At 34.9% G+C, this 26806-nt stretch overlaps 1 protein-coding gene across 3 annotated transcripts in view; it reads right to left on the reverse strand.

The window, feature by feature from the left end:
- Nucleotides 1–1330: 1330 nt before the first annotated feature.
- Nucleotides 1331–26806, reverse strand: part of CFAP299 (cilia and flagella associated protein 299) — a 615047-nt gene continuing 589571 nt past the window's right edge. For 2 of the 3 annotated variants that reach the window (XM_060147200.1, XM_060147199.1), the window contains 2 exons: nt 21984–22113; nt 1331–3437 (listed from right to left, as the gene is read on the reverse strand). In XM_060147200.1, the coding sequence (XP_060003183.1) occupies nt 3342–3437; nt 21984–22113 (226 nt within the window). In that variant the 3' untranslated portion in view covers nt 1331–3341. Of the gene's footprint in view, nt 3438–21726; nt 21884–21983; nt 22114–26806 lie in introns of all 3 variants that reach the window. The other variant, XR_009540132.1, reaches the window with a different exon arrangement.

Here is a 26806-nt window from a genome sequence, read left to right on the forward strand (position 1 = left end):
AGTGATGTCTGGATAGTAGCTCTTTTTTTCTCATCATAGATGACATGGTAGCACTGGATTGCATTCTGAACCTTGCAGAAGGTTGCATTGCTTCAACCTTTGTGTACCATTCTACTTTCGGGTCCTGTGCCTCAAAAACTAACAGTACCTCCTCAAATGAAGAAAATCCCCTAGCCATTTGTTGTGTCGTGAATCTCTTCAGTTCTTCAGTTACTTCTTCTTCCTCTTGTCTCTCTTCCTCCTTGCTATGCACAGCAAGTTCCATTGTTATCGCTTGGCGTTTCTTAGCAGTACCAGCTACATCACCGCTGCTTTTACGCTTGATTCTGGACATCCTGGGCTTGAAATAAAGATACTGTACTACTGTACTCTATACAGTTCTGTACAGTAAAGTACACAAAAGCACAACCACTTGTAGAGGATGCACACATATGACAATGTACGCCAGGCACGTGAACTAACTTACGTGATTGGAGATGTGAACGTACTTTCACATCTTTGAAAGTTTGCAACTGAAGGTTTGTATGTAGGGGACTTACTGTTTATGGTTACAAAGGGGAAAGGAATGGGGAGGGGAGGGATAAATTAGGAGTATGGGATTAACAGATGCAAACTACTGTACATGAAATAGATCAGCAATAGGATTTACTGTATAGCACAGGGAATTATATTCAATATATTGTAATAACCTATAATGGAAAATAATATGAAAAGTATCTATAACTGAATCACTTTGCTGTACACCTGAAACTAATGCAACATTGCAAATCAACTATACTTCAATAAAAAAAAGAAAAAATATCTAAATTAGATCAGCTGAGAGGCAGCTCCTAGAAAAAAGGGATTAAGAGAAATTTAAATCTTGATAGAAGTTACTTTTATTTAAAAATAAAATAAAATGTGATATTTGAATAGTTAATTCGGACTATTTTAAATTGAAATTTTATAAATTTATGAACTATATTTAAACTTTAAGAGAACATGAATCATTACAATTTTAATTTATTAAATTTATGACAGCTATTTAAATGTGTATGAAAGCTTATTTGTTACTTGGAAATTTGAATTCATTAGAAAATTGAATGTAATGAAGTTCATAAATAAAATTTAAAATGTTTAAAGGAACTTAGTTAACTGAACTATGGAAGAAATAAAAATGATTGCTAAAATTTCATCAAATCTATAGATAGAACAAACTAATTTGTGTACATACTTAAAATATAAGTAGAGTTTTGAACTGATAAATATAATAAATCAAATTATTTTATTTCAAAAACAATCTCAGACTTACAGAAAAGCTGCAAGTACAGCACAAATAATTTTTCCCCATAAAATTTTATAAATAATTTGCTGACATGATGCCCTTTGACTCCCAAATGCTTTAGTGTAATTTCCTACGATCAAGGACATTTTCTAATATAACCACAACATAATCATCAAAATCAGGACATAAACATTTTTATATTACTACCATCTAATCTTCAGAAATCATTCAATTTTCACCAGTTGTCCCCAAATTCCCTTTATACGGTACGAATGAAACTCAGAGTCTTGTGTTGCATTTGATTATCATGTCTCTCTAGTCTCACTCAATCTGGGACAATTTCTCAGTCTTCTACTTTGATGATCTTGACACTTTTGAAGACGTCAAGCCGGTTATTTTGTTTAATGTCCTTGGATTTGGGTTTGTCTGTGTTTTCTCTTGATTAGATTCAGGTTATGCAACTTTGGCAGGATTATTACGAAAGGGATGCTGAGTTCCTCTGTTGCATCTTCTTCAGTGGGGAACAAATTCAGTTCATCTCATTACTTATCATATTCTCTTTGATCACTTATGAAAGTGGTGTCTTTCAGGCTTTTCCATTTTTCCCTCTCTAATTAATAAGTATTTTATGTGAGATACTATCTAAATATCCCATTCCTCATCAATTACTCATTTACATAGATCAGTATAGACTCATGGTTTCCTATTTTATGCCTGTTGTTATCACTATTTATTTTGATGCTCAAACTGTCCCAGATTTGGCCAGTGGGAACACTTTCAAGGTGGATTCTGTGTCCTTTTGATAAGTCCCCTTCATTTTTCCAGAACTGCTTTGCTTTCTGGCACAGAGATTCCAGACTCTTTTATTTTCCCTGCCTCAGCCCTGGAATCAGTCATTTCTCTAAGGATCCCTTCTTCCCTTTGGCAGAAAATGGTGTTGAGAAACTAAGATCTGGGTGCTAGGTGTGCTGTGCTCACTGATATTGGGTGCTGCTGCTCCAAGGCCCTCTCAGTGGATGGAGCATTGGAATATGCAGACATACACACATTAACATATATTCTGTACCTGTTGTATATATTGAAAATGATGAGATCACACCAATATATCCAATTCTAATTTAACACCACGCTACTCACCTAGACTGAGATCTGACACCTCGTGCCAGACCATCACCTCCACCATGAATACAGCCTTGTCACCCCATTGCAACTGGGGAATTCCTGCTCCGGGATTTCCCACCCCCATACCCACACTGAGCAGACTTCTACCTTGCTTGGCTCCACCTAATTGCTTTAGAACTGGATTGTTTAGAAAGGGAAGAAAGACAATGGGAAGGAGAAGAGGAAGAGCCAAATATGAATCTTAAATCACAAATGGCCTCTGAACATCTTTTCTGCACAAAAGTCACCTGCAGGGTTATATTAGGAAAACATGTTCTTCACTCTTCTGAGGTCGTCATTTCTCTAAAATCTTTTGGTTTCCTTTAGATTTCATTTTCTCAGCTTTATTGTCATGGGGTTCATATTGTCCAGGCACATAAACATATCAAACACTTCAATCATTTTATACATCATCTCATGGGATATTTCAGATTATATTTACTCATGTAGTGCTACTAAAAACCTTGTATTTATATTTCCTTATGCCTGTCTTCCAGTGATTTCGGGAGCTAGCACTGCCATGTGGTATAAGGCTTGGCCTGCTATATTTGGCAATAGTAGGACCCAGAACATTTTTGGAACATTTGGAAACACGTGGAAAATCTGAGGTACAAAAGAAGTCACTAATTACTATATCTTTGAAATAGCCATAAGATTTTCTCCCATGAACTACTGCAATCAGCTTCAGTGTTTAGGGGGAAAAAAATTTAGAAAAACCTCAAATCAGATTAAGAAGTTATTTGTACCACAAAACAGATAATCAAGATCATGATTTTCTTTCTAATTTCTTTATCAACTTTTATTATTCTGATTTGCCTTATAGCTACAGGACTCATTTATTATTCTAATTTGCTTCTGGTTATAGGAGTCATTTAAACTTAGCAAACCATTAGGAAACCATCTAACATGTTGGTAGTTAAGTCTTTCTTCTGGAAACGTGGTCAAAAATGACAGCTTGTATGTAGAGCTCTGTCTGGATAGGGGTTCTAGTAGAGTTGTCACCTGGTTGAGCCTAAAATACATAAATCATATCGTTAATCAGTCCAGTCCATGTAAATAATTAGCATTAAATGAATTTTCTTCATGCTTCAATGTTGCAGCAAACAGAACTAAGAAGGCTGTGGCCATGGAGATATGTTTGTGTTTCCCCCCAGATTCTTTTTCTCAGGAGCAGTAATAATTCCAATCAGGAGCTTTGAGGCCCTGGGTTGTGACATTACTGAAAATATCTAGGATCAAAGCAGTGTTCCCCAGGTTCATGCTTGTCTAGACTCTGCTGAACCCCATGGGTCACTAACTCTGCAAAGTTCCCAGGGGAGGGTTTTGTAAACACATGTGATTGCAGGGTAATAAGTCAAAAGGAATGCTATCTTGATTTCAAGATTGTCAAATAAAAATGTCTCAAGTTTGGAACTGGTTCAGACTAGTGTAACTAACTACCTGTCCCTGGTGGGTTTCATAAAAAATTTCTTATCAGTTTAAAAACTATTTGATCTACTTTTTTTCCCCTTCGTATTGTAATCTGTGAAAAAAGGTTTGGTCATTTTGCCTTTATTCACGATAGTCTGTCATGCTTACAGGCTCCTAGGGAATGCCTATGGGGGCAAGTGTTCACTAATGTGGTACTGGTAAGAGAAAACAGATGCTAAATGAGTCAGACAATATCTACAATTGCAAAATATTAGTCATTGGGCCTTTTCTATATTTGAAGTACAAAAGAATGATGTTACTCGCTCTCTCTCCTTCTCTTGTAGGAAGAGATGATAAGAAATTTAGATCTGGGACTAGAGAGAAGCTTTGATATTGCCTTTTCCCCATAGTATTCATTTTCTTACACTAGTGAGAAAGAATATATTTGACCCATCTTTGGTTAAATAGAGTTTGTAAAATTGTAAAGATTTTGAGATGGGTAAAACAAAAGGAGTGGGTGTCTTGAGTGGCTTACCCGTCCACGTTTTTGTGCCATTTTACAAATCTTTAAGTTGGAGAAAACTGATAATAATGCAATATATTCTTGTCTACAAAGATGCAAATTAATTGCGCCCAGTGGCATGCAATTGATTATTGCCCTGTATTGGGACCTGCTTTGTACCAATTTGTAAATTAATTTTACATATTTTCCTTTTTGCTATTTTTGCATTTTGTTTGTGTTTTCGGAACTTTTACAATGAATAAATTATTCCCCGTTGGTGACAACAATGATTCGAAATTTGATTTTACGTCTTAACCTTAGTGATCTCTGTAAATCGATTAACAGATCACCGAGATTTATTCTTTCTTGAGGGAGAGATAACAGAGAATCTGATTTGTTAGCAGTTTTTCTTTATTTGTTTACTTGTCTACTTTGAAGAAATTAAGAATCACATGTGCATCAGGAAAGAGGACAACTCTTTGATATATGGACTGGTAACTTCTTTGCATTTACTTTTGAACTGTGGCTAATGTTTAGATTTGAAGCTATACGTTCCCTACATGTCTGTGTGTATATATGCTTAGAATTCAGAAAGGCCTTTACATCTTTATGTGTGAGTATATAATATTTTCCTATCTCTGGAGGAATTCATAAATTAGATTTAAAGGTCTCCTAAATTAAAGAAACTCTGTTCTGATTGGCCTATAGAGTTCTTATACAAGTAAGTTCCTATGTAAGTCAAATATTTATAAACTTCCAGGAAAACATGGAAATTAAAGTTTGGATACTTTAAATGTGCTATCCTTAAAAAGTTATTCTCACAGAAATGTTTAAACAACTTAAGGTCATATAATTGAGATAAATATTTGGTAAATCAGACTACTGTAATAATTTTGGTTTAATGCAAACAGCTTGTCCTCTGATTTATCAATGTTAGGTATAACATAAGCATATACATTTTATTCTACTGTACTTGGGTTTACTTTTTTTTTAACTTATTGAGATATACTGGTCAAATAAGCTAACGTTACTCCGACACAATCTTTAAGATAATGAGAAATGTAAGTCTGTATTCAACAAAATCAAATCATTTTTCTGACAACTTTATGTCAACAGTAATTTTGTTTTTTACTATGTCAGCTTGAATATAATTCCCCAGATCTTTAAGTAATATAAAAACTTAGGGCTTCCCTGGTGGTGCAGTGGCTGAGAGTCCGCTTGCCGATGCAGGGGACACGGGTTCGTGCCCCGGTCCGGGAAGATCCCACATGCCACGGGGCGGCTAGGCCCGTGAGCCATGGCCGCTGAGCCTGCACGTCTGGAGCCCGTGCTCCACAACGGGAGAGGCCACATAATGAATATTCATATGATATCCAGATAGTTTCTAATTATGATAGAATACTGAAAATTTGATGCCTAATTATTAGGAATAATTTTAAGTTTATATACTTTGCTTATATCCAATGGAAAGTTCCTATCTTGGGTCATGTTAATGAACTGTTCATTTTGTCTCTTTAAAAAGATCTGTGTGTGGCTGTACAAAGATGTAATATAAACTTTGCTTGTCTGTTAAAATGCTTTTAGGAGAGAGACAGTACTTAGTTATCCACCTCTAGTTTTCTCTATGAAATAGAAGTTACTTTGGTTAAAAATCACAATTAATATGAATGGTTGAGACTACATCATAAGCAATAGGGACAGACTAATACCACTGTCTCTTTGCTTTTGTGTTTCAAAGAGAAAGTAGTTATATCCTATAGTGGAGGCTTTATAACAGTATATAGTAGTAATTATACATATCTATATACACATATAACACATTTATATATAACTTATACATTTATATATTTATAATTTATATATTTATAAATATAATTTATATAATTTTTATATATTTATAATTTATATATGTTTATATATATAAAGTCACTATTATAGGAACTTCCCTGGTGGCGCAGTGGATAAGAATCTGCCTGCCAATGCAGGGGACACGGGGTTGATCCTTGGTCCGGGAAGATCCCACATGCCGCGGAACAGCTAAGCCCGTACACTACAACTACTGAGCCTGTGCTCTACAGCCCGCAAGCCACAACTACTGAGCCCACGTACGTACCACAACTATTGAAGCCTGTGCTCTGCAACAAGAGAAGCCACCACAAGGAGAATCCTGCGCATGGCAACGAAGAGTAGCCCCTGTTTGACGCAACTAGAGAAAGGCCGCGCGCAGCAACAAAGACCCAACGTAGTCAAAAATAAATAAAATTAAATCTTTAAAAAAAATCACTGCTATACACCATTATAATTATACACAATATATATTAAACATAACTATATAATGTATATATAGTAGTGCTTTTCAGGCTTTTCTTTTTTTCTCTTTTGTTCTATCTCAGAACCTCTGTAAAATCTTGGGACTTACCGAAGACCACAAAGAAATTTTATGTGGATTATAACTGTCAATATTTACCATACTGGAAGTGGAAATTGAGCAAATTTAAAAAACTGATTCATTTGATTATAGCTATGATGAATATAATTGAAATGTTAACAGAAATAACATCTTACTATTAATATAAAAATTATTTTGAGTTCATGGATCTCCTGAGAATTGCTGTGATATGAAAAAGCAAAATGAAGGACAAAATTTGGAAGTAAATTTTCCTTTCCTTGGTTTATAGTACTTGAGTCTGAATAGAAGTGATGAAATGTGCTAAAATTTTAGTTAAGTTTGCCCTGTCTTGATGGACTTGATTACTGGCTAATTCCTTTGTCTACTATATGAAAGTCTTTTCTTTTCTTTTTTTTTTATACCTTCTGTGTAATCTGTCTAGGTAGCAAATTGTGTCTTACAAGAATAATTTTCTGTCCTTTATGATGAATTTATTACATCCTTGATTGTTTAAGAAAGAAAAAAATAAGAAACAAATAAAAGAAAACAAAGAACAAAAATTCCTCACTTATAAAGAGCTAAGGTTCTTTACAATCATGTTAATGTAATGTTTATTTTTAAATGTTTTATTGTCTTAAATGTTTAATGAGTTAACTCAGTATTATTTTTTGTAGCACCCTGATCCTACCTTAATCAAGTGTCCAAATATCTTCTGATAATTTTTTTCCTGATTTTTGACTTTCCATAATTGGATCCTAAGTATAGAAAAACTAAATAAAACCTTCCAGATATATTTTACACCAGAAGCTATATTTGCGATTTCCCAGAGGGCCCCTGGAAAAATCACAAAGATTTATTTTCTCACCTTTGAAAAGAGGTGCCAGAAAGAATTAGATTTTTCTGTAGAATTCTGTGGGAAGAGTTGTTAAATCAGAAGAGGTGCTCAGCCTTGCCGAGGTTAGATTTGTATAGGTATAATGTCATTAACATAAATATTTCAGATATTTTGTGTGCTTTTTGGGAAGTCCCTGGAGTTATGTCATTGCCCTTCTTGTCTTATAATATGGCTTTACCCTCAGGGAAAACACTGATTGCAACTCTTAGGAATATTTCCATCAGGTTTTGTTGTACTTAGCAGAGTTCTGGTGGTACTGAGCCTGATGATATTAGACAACAGTAGTATAATGTTATCTGTCATAATTTCAGCTCTTCTTTTTAAAGATACAAATGTTTAGGTCTTACTGCAGACTTACTGAACCTCTTACTTGATGTTCCTGTTATAAACAATTATATCTCAGGATTATTTTACGTCATATCTCAATAGTTCTTCCTCTATAAAATTATTTTCATCCATTTTTCTGAATCAAGTACAGCACTCACAAACTTCTTTTAAAATAAATTTAATCATTATCCTTAGATTGTTTGTTATTTTTTTTTTGTGGGGGGCAGGGAATGGCTTTATCATCTTTGTTTTGCATACCACAGAAAGCACTAACCATTTTGTTTTCTGCATTATTCTTATTATGAACCCTCATCAGACTGTTCACATTTGAAAATTATTAGTAATAAATCACTCAGACATTTTAAGCCCCTATCACCTACCAATGGTATTGTTTTACTCTGATGCTTTCTTGAAGTCTCTCTTATAGTTACAGGTGAGAATCTGTGTCTTCAACTAAGAAGAAAAGTGTCAGAATGTTGTAGAAAAGAACTATACCAGGTACTTCAATTATTGACACTTCAAAGCTGAGCTGACATAGATTAGACAACTTCCAAACTGCACCGCCGATTTCCAGGTCCTGTTTTGGCCAAACGAGAGGACTGCATAGGACAGCTAACCAAAGATCCAGTGGAGCAGGAATCAATTATAATAAGACTGAACGAACTAATAAGAGAAATTATATTGTGGCTATTTGTCTGAAATATTCTTGATATTCTTTTAAGCTTCTATTTTCAGATATATAAGAACTACCCTATCTCTCTCTTCTTAAGCAATATGTAACCCATTGCAATTTAGTAAAGTCTGCTTTTGTAAACTGAAGTGAAACATTTTAAAATGATATCTGATTCCCACTTCTCTTCCAGGATTCAGAAATTTATATTAAGTCTCCTTACTTTCCACGGCCATTTAGTTATTTGCATAGGTTCAATAATGCTCTGTCATCTATAATTGTACATAATATAATTGTACAAATTATAAAATCAGGGCCTTGACTAGAATGTCATACTTGAAAATAATGCTTATTTAATCAGGTAGAAACAGCCACTCTTTTCACGGATTAAGTTTGACTTTACTTATGGAAGCAATGTCTACGAAGCCCTGGCCTATTTCTTGACTTAAAAAGTCCAAGAATATTATATATTCTGTGTAACTAACTTGAGCATTCCTTGGGCTTGGTTTCCTAGCCTCAGGTCAACAAATAATAGAGGTTTTTAAAAATCCAATTTGAGCGTTCTTATGAAAATTTCCAAGCACAGTTTAATTTAGTATTTGTTCAAAATTGTATGGATTTAGGGTTTACATGGGCAACTTAAGGTGTCCAATATGGTAAATAAAATTTTTACTTCACCTATGTAAAAAATCAGTCAACTCTAATGAGACCAGCTTTATGTTATAAGAATAATCTTTCTTTGAAATTATTATGATAAAAAGAGGGGAGGAGACTGTCAGGGAAAATTGTGAGAGACTGTGAAAGGGCAAAAAACAAATGGTGACTATCTTGACTACTCACTAATTTAGGTTTTCTCATCTTTGATTGATATTACAACTCTGTAAGTGGTAGAAATCTGATAATAATGCAAATACTTCTTGTCTGTATAAATGCAAAGCAGTTGTGTTTGATGGACTGCAACTAAGTTTTGCACTGATTCTGATAGACCAGTTTTGCTTCTAGTTGTAAATTCATTTCAAAATTTCTTTTTCCCTTTATATGTCTCTGCTCTGAATTCTTCTTGGAATCAATAGTAACATCTACCAGTTCCTCATTAATTAATGAGTTAAAAATCTTTGATACATGCTCATTTTATATCTATATCCTTAATGATAGATAACAAGAATGCTAGAAATAATCTCACATATACAACAACAACAACAAACAATGCAGTTGGTTGAGAAAATTCTGCACTTAGAAAACTCTGACTCCAAGTTCACAACACTGTAAGGACTTGCTAAAAGACTTCTGCCTGAAGTCACTACTAGGTCCCAGGAGAGATGGGGACTCCAAGCCAAATATAAAATATGAGTAAAACAAGACACTGGGATAAGATCATTGGTTATAAATTGCTGAAAAAGAATAATTGACCAAACAAAGTAAAAAGACCCTAAACTTACTCTACAAAATCTGAGAAAAGTTATAGATTTAAATGTATAGAGGAAACCATAAACCAATCTACAAGAAAATATCATTAAGTACTTGCCCATTCTTAGTATGGGAATCTTTTTAAACATAGAAACATGGGAAGAAATCAGAAAGGGGAATCAATAGTTTGGACTATATAAAATTTAAAATTTGTATGCCAAAAATATTATAAATGTGAAAAGATAGATATCTAAATTGGAATGTGTCACGAAGAAATATGAAAGCCAAAGATTTTCTACCTTTCATACTTTAAATTTAATGAAAAAAAAAAAAACCCTACTAAAACTCCATAGAAAAGTGTGTAGAGGGCAATATACTAACATGCATGTGAAAGAAATGTTCATCCCTGATAATAATTGAAAATGAAAATCAAAGTGACCCTCAATTAATCTGAACTATAAAATTAACAAAGCTTCAAAAGTATGCAAAATAAATAGAGCATGGTTTGGGGGCAGTCTTAAACAGGTCAGGTATAATTGTAAATTGATATGGGTTAACTGCCAAGTGATTTGACAATATCTCGCTAAAGCTTTACAATGTATGTATCTTTTGACTAAGCAATTTCCTTTTTAGGAGTCCATCTTAAAGAAAAAAATCAGAAGCTTGGTTATAGAGAGTTGTTATTTAAACCTAGGGAGAAAAACAGAAACCAACCTAAATGTCCATCAGTGGGAAATCCTTATATAAATGATGAGTACTTTACAGGGTAGAATATTGTTTTACAGCTTGCTTTTTCCATTTAATAGTGTAAATAAACATCTATCCATACTAGCACATCAACTTCAATAAGTATAGCTTTAACTCATTTTTAAAGCTGCTTCATACTATTTCACTGTGATGATGTATCATAATTTATTTAATCATTGCCCAGTCATGGACATATGGATTATATCCAGTTTTTAACTATTCCAATAAAAAAATGAAATTCTTTTAGAACTTTCATTTTTTTCTAAGTTGATACACCATCAGGAAACAATATCTATTCACAGAGCACCTATTCAATAGCACATTAAACACGTTCTCTCATTTAATCAGCACAACAGCCTTGTGTAAAATGGTTGTTTTTTTTACAGATTTAACAGATGAGAAAACCGAGGTAGAGAAGTGCTCCGAAGGGGTTAAGTAATTTGCCTTAATCACGAAGCGGATAAGATCTATTTAACTCCAACTCATTTTACCTATTGCCCCTCTTAAACAACTTTTCCCTGCCTGAGTCCTGGTGGTTATTCCCCACACTTTCCCACTTGTCCTGTTGTTCTTCTAGCCCCTTTCAATTGATCCCAGGCATTTTGGAGAGCCCTTAGGTCTTCAGTTCTCAAATGGAATTCATTAAGAGACTTAGACAGGTCTTGTGAATATCCTAAAATATTATTATGTTACTCTGTGTGTGGCCCCATGTGTGCATTTTCTTTTCTGAGCAAATCCATAAAATGTATCAAATTGTTAAAATAAGTTGTGTTTCCCAAAAGGTTAAGAACCTATTCTCTGGAGAGCAGCCTCACGTGCTTGTTAAGGCAGTGTTCTGGGTTACCAAGTTGGGGCTGCCATTTGTTTGTTTGTTTTATTGTGTTTTTTACTCTTGCTTCAGCTATTTGAGGCTATGTGTATCACTGAGGCCACCAATATTTATGCTGAAGACATCCCAAGCAGCAATAACCATTTAGAAGTTATCAGCATGAGATTTTTCTCTCTTGCCAATGGACTTGATCGCTATTCATGCTAGTGTGTTCCATGTTCCAATATATTTCAATATCCCTCAACCTGCTTTAGGATTTTAGTGACTCAGAAACTGTAAGCATCTGCTGGGGTGGTGAATCGTTAAGGAGCTGACTATGTGTTCAACTGTTGAGACCCAGAAGCAATCATGCTCTCTTTGAATTAGAAATGATCCATTAACTGTGGTCTTGCACCAACAATGACTCCACGCCTGACTCTGTGTTTCTGGTGCCTGTTTCTCTATCATTAGTTATCAGTTTTTGAAATCATGAAGGAAACAATTATTTTGTTCTTATTTAATCCTTTCATTTAGCCAAGAAACTAACCTTCCACTCTTTCCTTCCTTGTCCTGATTTGTGATAAATTTTGCAAAAAAGTGAGCATGAATTGGGGCTAAAGCTCTCTTCCTCAAATTTCTCCATTCTCATTTCTGTTTTGGCCTGTTTTACCATTGGCATAATGTTTGATTAGGCTTTCCTAGTCAGAGGCTTAAAACAACAATTTTCCTTTGTCATATATGTTTTATTGAAATATGTACTTTTCTTTTCACAGCAGATATTCAACTTGGACAGTGAAGGGTTATCATTCATACTTTCATTACTAAGCATTGATATATATGTATATATATTTAATTTTTTTCTTTCCTCCAGCTCACATTTTCTGTGCTACACCTTATATATGAGTTCATATATTGGACACTTAACAACAATGTGCTTATCTCTAGAGGTTGTTGCATAATACTGCATAAAAATTAAAATCAGTTTTCCAGGTTGAGAAGAGGTCATCACATTTAAGCTTTAGGAGTTTTAATTCATAAAAACCAAGCTCTGTTGTGTAATTTTTAATGTATTCCTCAAGGCCATTGATTTTAGCAGTTAGTTGAGTAAATACTTAATTTATATGTGGTGGACTTTCAGTTCAGGTATACCAGGTGATTGCCCAGGGGAGAAAATGTTTAAAAGCTTCTTACTATGTGGGTGTTTTAGGGCTATAATCAACCAAACATTCAATAATTTGGGCAGCAAAACCAGAAAGTTGGCAAGGCCTCCGCTTTACTTAATAACTGTGACTGTGCCACTGTTAAAAAGCAACTTTTACAAGAGCTCTCTGAGGAAAATCCAGGAGCCAAAAAAGTGGTGCTGGTGATTCAGTAAGTATCCCTTGCCCCATTAATTCAAGTTTGCGTGGAGTTGAGGGAACGCTGTTGGAGACTTTGAAGAAATCATAGCTTCTCTTAAACCTATTCTAGTCAATATGGTTTTTTTTTTAAAACTATCCAATAGGAAATATACCTTGGCCCTGTAAAAAGACAGACTGTAAAACTGAGGACCTTCAGTGAGGGTGGAGCTTCAAGAGAATAAATTCGAACCATCTGCGGAAAGGATGTAGGAATGTTATGGGCCACCATTTTGAGAAGAGAAATTTCAGCCTGTGACAGGCTCCAGATGATTTTAACATAGTCAATGAACTGGGAGGCAGAATTAGGAGGCAATTAACACCTTTCCTACTAATAGTAGCAAGTGTTTGGGTGGGGGGTTGTGGAACAGAGGAGAGAGGAGCTGTGAGGAGGTATTGCTGGAATCGTCCTCTAAATTCAGCAAACAAACAAGCAAAACCTCCCAAAACAAAAACATATGTTTTCATTAGTAGAAGTTATTTTTAATTTTAAACGTTGTTCACTAGATATTGTTTTGCTCGTAGAAAAAGAAAGTAAAATGTGGCTTTTTGATTTTTTGTGTCTTTTTGCATCTGTATCATATACAATAATGACTATACATTCATTTTAAAAAATAATAAAATACCAAGAACCTAACACAGTGCCATTGCCCTGGACACCTAGAATCAGCACTCCAAAGTTCAGCAAAGGACCCCCAGGGTTAACTCACCTACCAAGGACAGAAAAGCACCAGAGTCAATTACTCTGGCAATTTTCAACTCTTTGAAAATAGCATTAACTCTACATATGTTTCAAATGTCTAAGATCCTAAAATAGTTTAAAGTTAACCTCAAAAGTTTCCAGGATATTTTTGGCCCTCCTATTCATTTCTTTAGCAAATATTTAATATTCAGTTTATTCATTCCACAGATGTTTACTAAGCACCTGCCATATGCTAGCACTAGCGACCAGAAAGGGTTTCTGCCCTACGTTTCAGTTTATGCTTTATAAGTCTCTGTCATGTATGTTTCATATAAGCCTCTGGGCAAACCTACCTGACAAAATGATTCTTGATGAGGCCATGACAGCAAGAATGAGTACCATCACCCTTATTCTATAATGATCCAAGTAAGGAAGGAAAAATAGCGGCGATTTATCAGTGGAAGCATCTACTGCGGTCATTCATATTACTGTGGAGGTTATCCAGAAGCCTTTGCTGTAGGGTTTGTACTTTGCAGTCAGTTTGTGCAGTCTCAGGAATGTGTAATTTAGGCTACTTAAAATTAACACTGCTGACTTAAAAGGTGTTTTAGAGGAATGAAGTTTGATTACCTTATGGACATATGGTAAGGTGAAACAATAGCTAATGATATATCACTATGAAAAGCAGTATATATCAAATCCAGCTAATCTTTAAGCTCACCTGAGGAGACATTTAAAAATACTCTTGGGCATATATCTGGAGAAAACCATAATTCAAAAAGACATATGCACCCCAATGTTCACTGCAGCACCGTTTACAATAGTCAAGACATGGAAGCAACCTAAATATCCACTGGCTGATGAATGGATAAAGAAGATGCGGTATATATATATATATATATATATATATATATATATATATATATATATATACATACAATGGAATACTATTCAGCCATAAAAAAGAATGAAATATTGCCATTTGCTGCAACACAGAAGAACTTAGAGATGATCATACTAAGTGAAATAAGTCAGACAGAAGACAAATATCATATGATATAATTTATATCTGGAATCTAAAAAAACGATACAAATGCACTTATTTACAAAACAGAAATAGACTCACAGGCATAGAAAACAAACTTATGGTTTCCAAAGGGGACAGGTAAGATGGGGCATAAATAAGGAATTTGGGAGTAACATATACACACTACTACAAACAAAACAGAGAAACAACAAGGACCTACTGTATAACAAAGGGAACTATACTCAATGTTTTGTAATGACCTATATGGGAAAAGAATCTGAAAAAGAAAAAAAAAATGTAGAACTGAATCACTTTGTTATACACCTGAAACTAACACAACATTGTAAATCAACTATACTCTAATAAAATAAAATATTAAAAAAATACAAATTCCTGGGCCTTGCCACAGACCTATGCAGTTTGAACCTCTAGGGGGTGGAGCTTAGTGTTCTCCTGATTGGCTGGCGTGAGGAGAGAGGAAGGGGAAATGCTATATAGAAGTGAAGGAAATTGCTACTAATCAAGCCATGGTGGGCTGGATGTTGATGAAGAGCTCTTGTGATAACAGTTTGCATTCCAAAGTAGCACATTTTTATGTTTGAACAGTTGTGATTTTCAAAAAGGGGAGACTGGGTTGGGGAGCGCCTGCTGTATAGACAGGAGTATTGATATGTAAAGAGAGAAGAAATACATCCTGCTAAATCAATACACGGTCTGCATTGCATATTGTCCAAGTTCTGTGACACTCAGGGTGAACCAGAAAGGTTTATGCTATAATAATGTCTTTTGTTTCAATTTCTTACATCTAATAGAAACCACACATCTCTAAGATCTTTTAACATTTTTGTTTGTTTGTTTGTTTGCTTGTTTTGTTATCAGCTATTTATCAGGGAACTATATTCAAATGCACTCTATTAGACACGAAACAAAGTAACAAAAAGGAGCCTCTGTCTTACTGTATTTCATATTTTTCATACAATTGATTTTCTTTTGAACACCAATTGGAGTTTAGCCAACAGAAAAATAACCTCCTTTCAAAATGTCTTAATCATTTTTGTACTCAGAAATTTTGATTCTAAGTCATAACACAAATGGTACAGATTTTCATTGAACTGTGCAGATGGCAAAAACTCACTAGATTTGGCTTCCACTCTTGGAGTTCAATTTTCTCTCAAAACTTCTCTGCTATTTCTCTCCTTCCTGCACCTTGGTCTCAACTGCTTGCAGTTAAGAATCACCTGGGAGCTTTTAAAAAGTATGGATGCCCAGGCCTTCCACCCAGACCAATTAAACTAGAATCTTTGGGGATGAATCTGGGGATCAAATATTCTAAAACTTTCTGGGTGATTCTGATGTCTGGCCCATGCTGAGAATGACTCTTTAGCCAAAAGGAGCTCCTCTCGCTTCCCATGTAGCCGCATGCTCTGTGCTTCCACACCTTTTATGTGATGTTCCTTCCTATCAGTATACTCCTCTGCTCCAGTCCTCATGTTTTCACCATACTCATCCTTCAAGATCCAGTTCGGATGCTATCTCTTTCATTAACTTTTTTTTGAATGCTTTAGGTCCAAAGTAACTTCTTCCTCCTTTGAATTCTTGGAGCATTTTCTTTCCTCTCAGGTCACTTTCCAGCTTGCCATTTCTCTGCATATTTTATGGTCTCACCCGCCCACCAATTAACCTATAAGCTTTTTAGGGCAAGAAACCCACCTTTCGGGTCCACTTTTTATACCTCACAGTGCCCAGTAGTTACTCAGTAAACATCAGACGAGGAACAGGAGGATGGAAGGAAGAATGAAGAGGCGACAGACTGACTAACATCCATCCAACTTTTTCTCTATAGTCATCCAGCACTAGAACTAACTCTCTTTCTCTTTCCTAAGTGTTGGAGTAAAGTGAGATCTCTCAACCACTTTTTCTTCATTGATATATTCTCTAAGTTTTGTCTTTACCTGGGTGGCCGGGTAGTTGTGATACTAAAAACGTAGCTCAGAAACATCCTAACTGGGGTAGGGCCCCTAATTCTGGTTCTCTTTGCTCTTCACCTGGATTACTGTTACGCTCTCATTTTCTCCAGTCTTTCTCCCTAGTCTGTCATAATCAACACCCTCTAATCTCCTTAAAACACAACTTTCTTCCTGTTATTTCCCTGCACAAGAGCCTGGGCATATTTCCCTATTTCCTGTCAGGTCTACTCCAAGGTCTTCATCAGTCTTGCATTCAAGGCTTTTCATGACCTTTCCATGCTCAATTCCCATTCTGCTCCTTCTCCAAACTAATTCAGCAGCCAAATTGAACTATTTAGGTTTTCTTTGCCTTTGTTTTACACTCATCAACCTTATCTTTGCTAATAGGTTTCATTCCTGGCATTATCTTCTTCTCCATCTCTATGAGTTCAATTCTTAATCATTCTTCAATTTCAGTTAAAAGATTACCTCCTCTATTAATAATCACCTAATAATCCCCAATGCTGTCCCCTCACCATCTCCTTTCCACTGGCTCCTGCCTCAGATCAAAAGTCATCTCTTCCACTGAATCCCCAAAGCATTTCTCTTTTTTGCAACATATCACTTTCTTCCTTATGTTGCAGTTATATTTTTTACATGCCTGTTTCCTTAAAAATCTTTCAAGCACTTAAAGGGCAAGGGTTGAACTCTTGCTCATCTTTACATTCCCTATGGTGTCTCAAATTTATGTTTAACCTCCATCACTAGAGTCTACTAATGATGAACTCTGTGACCTTGAACAAGTCATTTAACCTGTTTGTGTCAATTTGTTCATAAATCAAAAACATATTCTAATTTAACAGTCTTAATTTGAGACAGCTTAAATTACATATTCCTGGGACTGCACAAGAACACTTGAAAGCACATACCAAATAAAGGTTTCTGCATAACCTCAACAAAGCCTACAATTATGGCAACACTAGCTGTTTCCACTGATAAGTTCCTGTAATTTATTTTCTGACTTACTTGGATCAATACAGAGTGGTGTGACTGTACCCTTTCTAGCTATCACTGTTACCTCAAGCATCAGTGACATAATCCACTCCTCAACTTTGAATTATTATAGCATTATATTTGTGTGTTTGGAGGGAATCATTCATTTAATCATTTGTTCCATGAATATTTATTAAGTACCTATTAACCAGACATTTTTCCAGGTGATATGTTCTCACATTAGTTAATAGAAGAGGGGAGGGGAAAGGAAAAAAGCTGGTGTAACTGTGGAAGATGTTTCCTATTTTAATCATTTTATACAATCTCTCATCTTATTAGTAGATCATGAAGGTTTTAGACCAACTATGTGAGGCTAAGACTCAAAGCAAACTCTTTCAGGTTAATGTTTCCTAAAAGCAAAAGAAAAATGCCTAGTTTTTCTCATTTGTCCAGATAGTGCAGAGGAGTGAGTGCAAACTGCGTCCCCTCAGTCCTTCTGAAGGTAATACAATGGAAACATTTTGGTGGGTGTGAATCACTTAGACAAGAATTCTTCACTCAAAAGTAGAAACTGACCTTATTTTTTCCAGATGTTATACAGCTGCAGGGAAGTTAAAGTCAGTGGTCCTGTTTTCAGTGCAACCAAACTCTTATTGCATTGGGAATTTATTAACCAATGAACTCATATTACTTGTTCTAAGACCTGCACAATTTTCTTTTTTCCACTCTTACCATTCACAAACAACTATGTTTCATAGGAAACATGCTTCAGAATTAATGAGTCTACATCTGTGTTGTACAAAGTAAACACATCTTGTTTACCAGTGTTTCCACTTTTCATTTATCTTGACCCCTTTAGTTTTAAGCATAAAATATTTCAAAGAGAGTACTTGAAGGAGAGTTGAGTTGTGTTGTTCTTACAACATTTTATAGCACTTTATGGAGTTATTAGAAGGTGTTCATCTTAGGAAGAATTGTCAGCAAAGTTATTAAGAAGAATACTGACTATAAAAACGTAACTCGTATCGTTGTTTGTAGTTCAAAAAACTTGACATATTAGCTTATTTCTTCACTCTCCTGCAGGCCTGTAAGAGCTGCTATGTGGATGCATGAAATATAAAAGGATCATGGGTCTTTGACGAGGGTGAAAAAGCTAAGAAATCAGGTAGGTGATGTACATGCTACTTTTATATCTAGTCCATAAAAATGAAAATATATGTGTTATATTTTGTTTGAGAACACTTGTGTTTGGGAACAGAGTACCAGATCTCTTGAGATTATTGTGTTTTTATAGATAAGACTTTTTCAAATTGTGGTTCATGGCAATCTACAGCCGAATCACACTGGCCACTTATGAAAATATGTACTTCTGGGCCCAGTTGAGTCAGAATCTCTGTGAATCAGGTCTGAGCCTGTAGAAGGACTCCAGAGATCAGAAAACAATGATAACAACAACAACAATAAACTCTCATCTTCCAGTTGTGAACAGTAAAGCCTAGGGAGGTAAAGTGAATTTCTCAAGGCCATGCAGCCAGTTAATAGTAAAGTAAGGCCTAGAATTTTGTTTATTAATTCTGAGACCGACATTCTTTTCCAGTAAGTTTTTATCTTTAAAAAGATAAGCTTAAAATAAAATTTAAAGAAATAGAAGTACCCAAATATCATTGGATGTCTCACCCAATAATTCTTTACTTTTATCATTAATTAACCAAATCCTTGTTCATTCTCCAAGATTTTGGAAGTAACTTTCCTTCAGACTCATCATGAATCTTTTGAGTTATAAGTAAAATCTTCCAGGAAAAAAGAGGAAGACATTATATTTCATGGATTGTTGACTAAGTCTTTGAAAGATCATGATTGATTACTTTGTAAATGTGTGTTTTAGTTAAAGTTATTTGAACCAGTCAAGCAGCAGTTTGGATTCAATAATGATTCTTCAAAGACATAGACAAAAACTCTAATTCATGACATACATTCTTGATATATGTATATGGCATCAGTTAAAATAGAGCCCTAAAAGTGTCTGTGTGATATTCAAAACTGATTCAAAAATTTGTTTCATACATCTTAATGATGATATAAATCAATTTATATCTTTTCTTATGTACATAGTTTAGCCTTCAAAAAGGAAAAGACTCTGTGAATGCTATTTATTAAGTTTTCTGTAATTTGCCTCAAATGATAACATGTTGACACCCATCTATGATGAGTATAGAGGCACCACCAGAGAGAAGATGCACTCATAAACTTCTCCGCTATTCATAGATTCATAATAAATATGGCCCTACTGATGTTCAGGTCCAGTCCCTCATCTAACTAATGAGAAACCTGAGAACAAAAAAAAAAAGAGTAATGTTCTTTTGAAGGAGATAGTGTTGTGTCAGAACCTGTCACCATGGTTGTTAACTCTAACTCTCCCCCTCCCCCAAGGGAATGTAAGCTGTGGGGAAGTGTTATCTTTGTCTCACAGGAAACCACCAGAAGAGAAAAACAGGAGGCCACCAGAACTGGTTAGAACCGGCCAAGTCTAAAATGGCTGATGACCTGGTCTTCAGTAGACCTTGAGCCCCATCATACACTCACTGTAATACACGAGCATGCTAAGTGACACGCTTGCCAGTGGCCATAACAGGAAGTACCGCACCATAGAAGGAAAAAAAGGAGGTGGCAACCAGTTCCAGGAAGAACCCCGCCTATTCCCAGAAAGCCAATGCATATGCCTCCCTGTCATTAACCCTACCTTTAAAAATCTTGCCTTGATCACCCCCTGACTAGAAGTTGATTTGTGAACTAAGTTCCGGCTTCTCCATTCTCTGGCCATTGAATAAAGCTTGTGTTATTTCAATCTCAGCATCAGTTTTGTTATTGCCTGTGCAAATCTGAACAGGAAAAGAAGCTCCCCTGCCAAGGCAGGGGTCTTCAGCCAGGCTAGGGCACAAGGGTGGTGGTGGGGGTGCTCCATAGGCCAATCTAGTAACAGAACTGCTAGTTGTCTACCCAAACCTCTCTTCTCCCTTTTGTAGAACTCTTGTTTCTAGCTGGACATATGGCTACCTAAATAAAGATTACATTTCCCAGCCTTCCATGTAGCAAGATATGGCCATGTGACTAAGCTCTTGCCATGGAACATACGTGACCATGAGTGTGGTAGCTTTGGGGAAACTTCCTTACAAGGCAGTGGGGGCATGTTCTTTGTACCTACTCACCTTCTTCCATACATTCTGTTTAAAAGGTGGTTGTTTTGGCTGGAGATCTATGTTGGCCTAAGAGGATGAGGGCCACCTTGGCCCAGATGACAGTGTAGCTGCCACTCCAACTTTGGACAGCCACTATATAGACTTACAAGTGGGAGAGAAAGAAGTCTTTTTTCTCTTTAAGTCACCAGCTTGGGGTTTCTTGTGTTTGAAGCTGTATCTGATTCAGACAAGAATCTATATCATGCTACAAAATTTCCTTTATTCATTTTTTGAGCACATAGTTACTAAGTACTTTTTATGAGCAAAGAACTACATTAAGTGGATATAAAACTAAATATTTTTTATTTTGAAAAACTTTTTGAAAAGGTTTTAGATTAAGACTCCCCTTTACCTTCAGTCCATCCTTTACCTACCCCAGGCATATCACACAATTTTATTCCTTCACTATGAAGAACTATTTCTCTTGACTTTGGATTTTAGACTGATACTGTCATGTGAGTAACATGTTTTCTAAAAGTTAGAAAAAAAACCCACCAAAGCAACCCAAGCACATACGACTTTTACGTTTCAACCTTCGCCCCCAGCTATATGACAAATCATGATTAAAAGTCATGATGTAAATGTAGTCTTTGAAAATATGTAAGATGTAAACATTTGTCTTTGAACAAATTCAAAATATCATGGCACATGTTTTTAAAATATTTAAATCAAATGTATTTTCTAAGTTAATGCTCGGAAATGCACTAAACACAACACTGTTTTCAGTGTTAGTCACATAAAAAAAGGTACGTATGTGAGGTGAGAGTCTCTCTTCCCTAAATGACTCATCTCCCCTTTCAGAGCAGAAAGTTACTGGACTCCCCAGAATCAGAGCAAACAGATTTGCTGTCACTGGCTCCCTTACCTAATTCTGCTGTCAGGCATGGAGAAGTGTTCCCACATGTGAGTTCCATTTAAATTCCTCCCAAATTCTTCTTTGTTGATTTCTGATAATTTATTGTTTTGAAGTTTTTTTCTTTAAGGAGAGTAGATGCTCTAAGTTTCCACATATCTTTTCACTTCTAAATTTAAAAGCTTAAGGTCAAATATTTAATAATTTTTGAATGATGGTAGAGATACAATAAAATTTGAGGAGATACCTAAGTGTAAAAGCAGACTTACCTTAGGGTCCACGTTGAGAATTTTTCTGTCTCTTTTGTATTTGAAAAGTAAGCCTTCTGGATTATCAGCAATCACTTGGTAGTTGGGAGTTGAATTCCAAACAGCAACATGACTGTCCCAGTTGTAAAAACTATAGAAATAAATATTTATTAGGAATTAATATGCATAATGAATTAAATTGACAAATATATTTCAGAAAATATTTGGGGCAGTTCAGCTTCAAAATAAATGGATAGGATCACAGTCTATACAACCATGTAGACCACATGTGTGATTAAAATTCTTGCAGAAAAGATTAGACTGGGTTATTTTCAAATCATTTAGATACATATTTATGAATTTTTGCATGATTTCCTGGTTTGGACACTCTAGGACCTAGGACCTATTCCAGTATCATATTCCCAGGAAGTCAAGAAGAAAATTGATGCAATTTAAGGCTATTTCTTCTAGTTCAGACTCTTCAGGATATTGAGTATTCAGGGTATTAAGAGACTGTTTATTGGAAGGAAAGACAGGCTAAGTCACCTCTTTTCATTCAAAACAAATTAATTCATTTCTTTAAGGTTCTATTTTTCAATAATATGTTTCCCAGGCAGTAAGAAAACTACTTGTGTTTGAGAGGTTACCAGAGTAACCTACTACTTGTGTTTGAGAGGTTACCATACTACTTGTATGATGTGATGTATTCTAAAACAACACCCATATGAATTTGCTCTTATTTCACAGACAAGGCAAGGATACTATGGGAGTTCAACTAGCATAGTTAACACCCTGCAACTAATACATCATAGGGTTAATATTTCAACCCAGATCTGTGTGTTTCAAAGCATATGCATGTTCTTTCTACTGTTCAACATTGCCTGTTCAATCCCTTCTTTGGAGGTTCGTCTATGGAAACTTTCTATTTTTTTCCATCTCTCATTTTATACTTACTTGTCAAAAACAAATATAATGCTGTTATGTTCATTGGAAGTATCCTCAATACACTTATTTTTACATATCTTATTCCCATTAACACATTTCTAATATTATGTTTGCTTTTAAAATGACAGCCACAGAGATAAGTCATGTAGAGCTCCCAGCCCAGTATGCCTCTCAAATATTTGTAATATTTATTTTTAATCATTTTCCCCTTATCCTATTTCTGGGTTGTTTTTCCCTCTATTACTCCTCTTCTTCATTTTGAAAGAGTAGAGTTCATTGATTAAACTCACTCTGAATTACATTGTTTTGTGAGGCATCACCTTTTTGCTACTACCTGAAAATGTAATATGTTTACCCTCAAATTTTTTAATACTCAGAAAAAACTGATTATATAGATCATATATTTATATCTTTGGAGGTGCATATTAGTGAGAACTATTCTCTCTCTTCCCCTCTTACTCCTTCTATGGCCAAGACATTGGAGTGTCTGCCTTTTCTGAGGCACAGAGTCAGGAAAAGTGGTTTTCCAACCATCTCTGTCTGTTTAATCAAGCCTCTGCAAGAGAGCAGGAATGACTATCTGATTAGTGAACTGAGAAAAGGAGCTAAACATTCATGGCTTTCTAGGTCCTCACTTTAGCCAGCTTTCATGAGTGAAGTTTATCATGGCAGGCTCAATGCCCAATAGGGTGATAATAGGAGAGCAGCCTATAGTACTGGTGATAAATTCAATCCAGTAGTAAAAGTATTACAAGCCAATTTGACTATGCACCCAAGCTGGGTCCCCCAATTCAGTTTAATTCATAATAAAGAAGATAAATTGACCTCTATTCTCCTGGCTGTTCAGTTAGGAGATTCACAAATTGGAATAGGGGACATGGGTATGATCCTCAACTATATATATATATACACATACATATATTTCTGAGATATATGGATATACATAATCCCAATAAAATGCTTGAGTCATACAGGCAGATTTTATATATATACACTTTATCAAAAAAAGTTAATTTGTGTAGCACGTGGTACTTTTGATGAAGTGATTTGGATTGTTAATCAATACTTTTGTTTTACTAGGCAGGGAAGGGAAACAGGTTTCATCTCACATGCCAATTCTAATAGCTAATGATTATTAGTATTTAATAAAGATAACTAATACTTATTTAATAAGCACCACACCATGTGTTGGGTACTGTTCTGAGACTAATGAATCTATTATCTCATCAACCTTATTGTCAACACCATGAAGTAGGCATAAAACTATCCCCTTTTATACATGCAGAGCCCAGGTGATCTTGAAGTGTACTTGTGGAAGATGAGGGACTGGATTTGAGAAGACATTGAAAAGTGGATTTAATGGTTATGAGAAAGACATCAATGAGATAAGAGTCTAGGATTACTCTCAGATTTCTGGTTTGAATACTTAAGTGGATGGAATTATTTACTAGGAACTAAAATACAAGGTAAGGAACAGATTGTAGGAGGTGAGGTGGGGGGGCGTGTAGTTCAGTTTTAGACGTCTTGAACTTGAAATCCTTATGAAATATCTAAGAAAATGAAAGCAAGGATCTTGGTTTGTATTGTTTACTGCCCTATTTCTAATTCCTTTTTTCAGACCATGCCTCACAATGGTAGATGCTAAATGCATATTAATGGAAGAAATAGATAATGGATGAATTTCTGAAGTTAGAGACTTTTCTTAGATGGAGTAATGTATCTAGAAGTATCAGCAGTGTTTAAATTCAAAGAGGTGACTGAGATGGACAAAGGAGAAGATGGAGAAAAGAATGAAATCTGGAACATCAATTTTATCGAGTAGGAAGAGGAATCAGCAAAGGAGAGTAAAAAACAGTGATCTGAAGCATCAGAAAGAACCAGGAAAGAGTTACTTTTTTGCAAAAACTGAAGAGAGGAGAATATATCAAGAAATAGTACTTTAAGAAAGACAATAGTGTCAAATGCCTCATATATTAGATAAGGCATGAAGAGAGTTTATCAAAATTTGCACTTGGAAGGATATTACAGGAAAAGCAGTTGCAGTAAAATGGTGGGGGCAAAATTCAGTTATAGTGAATTTAAGGGCAAGATGGGAACAGATTACTGAATAAAAAATTCCTTTATTAATTTAGTTATAAAGTAAACAACAAAACTAGGGCAGCACTGGGGATATAAAAAATTAAAGTTCAGCTTTTTTTTTTAAAAAAGATGAAATATTCTTGAACATGTTTCCATGGTGTGAAGAGGGAAAAGTAGAGAAAGCAGGATCCTAAAGAGGCAGGAGCTATAAAAAGGCTTTGCCATAAAAAATTCTATATGAGAAGATGTATCTAATATACAATAGAACTATGATATTCCTATATATATGTAGGTTAATTTGATTTTAGTAAGAACCCTGCATATTATTTATTACTATTCCTATTATATGGATGAGTGAACTGGAGCTAAGAGAAGATAATAAAAAATTTGAAGTTTACATTACTAGTAAGTACTAGAATACAGTCTCAGACCTAGCCTATAGAATCTAAAACAAGTACTTTTTCTAAAAATTTTTATTTTATTGTGGTAAGAACACTTAACAGGAGACTTGCCCTCTTAACAAATTTTTAAGTGTACAATACATTATGTTGACCGTAAGTACGATGCTGTACCGCAGAGCTTTATAGCTTATTCATCTTCTTTAAGTGAAACTTTATGCCTGTTGATTAATAACTCCTCAATTCCCCCTCCTCCCCAGCCCCAGGTAACCACCATTCCATTCTTTGAGTCTACGAATTTGACTATTTTAGGTACCTCATATAAGTGAAATCATACAGTATTTGTCTTCCTGTGACTGGCTTATTTCACTTTTCATAATGCCCTCAAGTTTCATTTGTGTTGTCACATATTGCAGAATTTCCTTCTTTTTTAAGGTTAAATAATATTCCATTGTATGTATATACCACATTTTCTTTTTCCATTCATTTGTCAATGGACATTTAGGTAGTTTCCACATCTTGACTGTTGTGAATAGTTTCTTTTAGACCACATATAGTTGAGTGTTGTTTTTTAAAATCCATTTAGCCACTCTGTTTTTTGATTGGGGAGTTTAATCCATTTATACTTAAAGCAGTTATTAATAGGGAAGGATTTACTCTTGCCATTTTATTAATTGTTGTCTGTTAGTCTTGGAGTTCTTTTGTCTTTTTTTTTCCTCTCTTGCTGTCTTCCTTTTTGTTTTGTTAATTTTTTATTGATATATTTTGAATACTTGATCTTTTTCTTTTGTGTATCTTCTATAAGTATTTTTTTGTAGTTACCTTGAGGTTAACATAAAATATCTTATAGTTGTAAATGTTAATTTTAAGATGATAATAACAAGTTTAATCACATACACAAACTTTACATTTTAACTTCTCCCATCCATGTACTTCATGCTATTGTCAAAATTTATATCTATTCATACTGTGTATCTTTAACTTTTTTGTTATAATTATTTTTAATACTTTTGTCTTATAATTTTTATAGTAGAATTAAAAGAGATTTACCCACTGCCATTACAGTAATACACTACTCTGAATTTTTTTATATATTTACCTTTATCAATGAGTCTCATACTTTCTTATGCTATCATGTTTCTTTTTAGCATCCTTTCATTTTAATTTGAAGAACTCCCTTTAGCATTTTTTATAGGGCAAATCTAGTGGTGGTGAACTTTCTGAGCATTTTTTCTATGTGGGAAAGTTTTTATCTCTTCTTCATTTTTGAAGGACAGTTATTCTGGGCATATTACTCTTTGGTAGTAGCTCTTTTCTGTCAGCAGTGTGAGTCTATCATCCCACTCCCTTCTGGCCTGAAAGGTTTCTATTGAAAATCTGTTAATTGTCTTATAAGAAGGCGAGGAGGGTCCATTGGATGTG

The sequence above is a fragment of the Lagenorhynchus albirostris genome, chromosome 4 (genome assembly GCF_949774975.1).
Source record: "Lagenorhynchus albirostris chromosome 4, mLagAlb1.1, whole genome shotgun sequence".
NCBI classification, from domain to species: Eukaryota; Metazoa; Chordata; class Mammalia; order Artiodactyla; family Delphinidae; genus Lagenorhynchus; species Lagenorhynchus albirostris.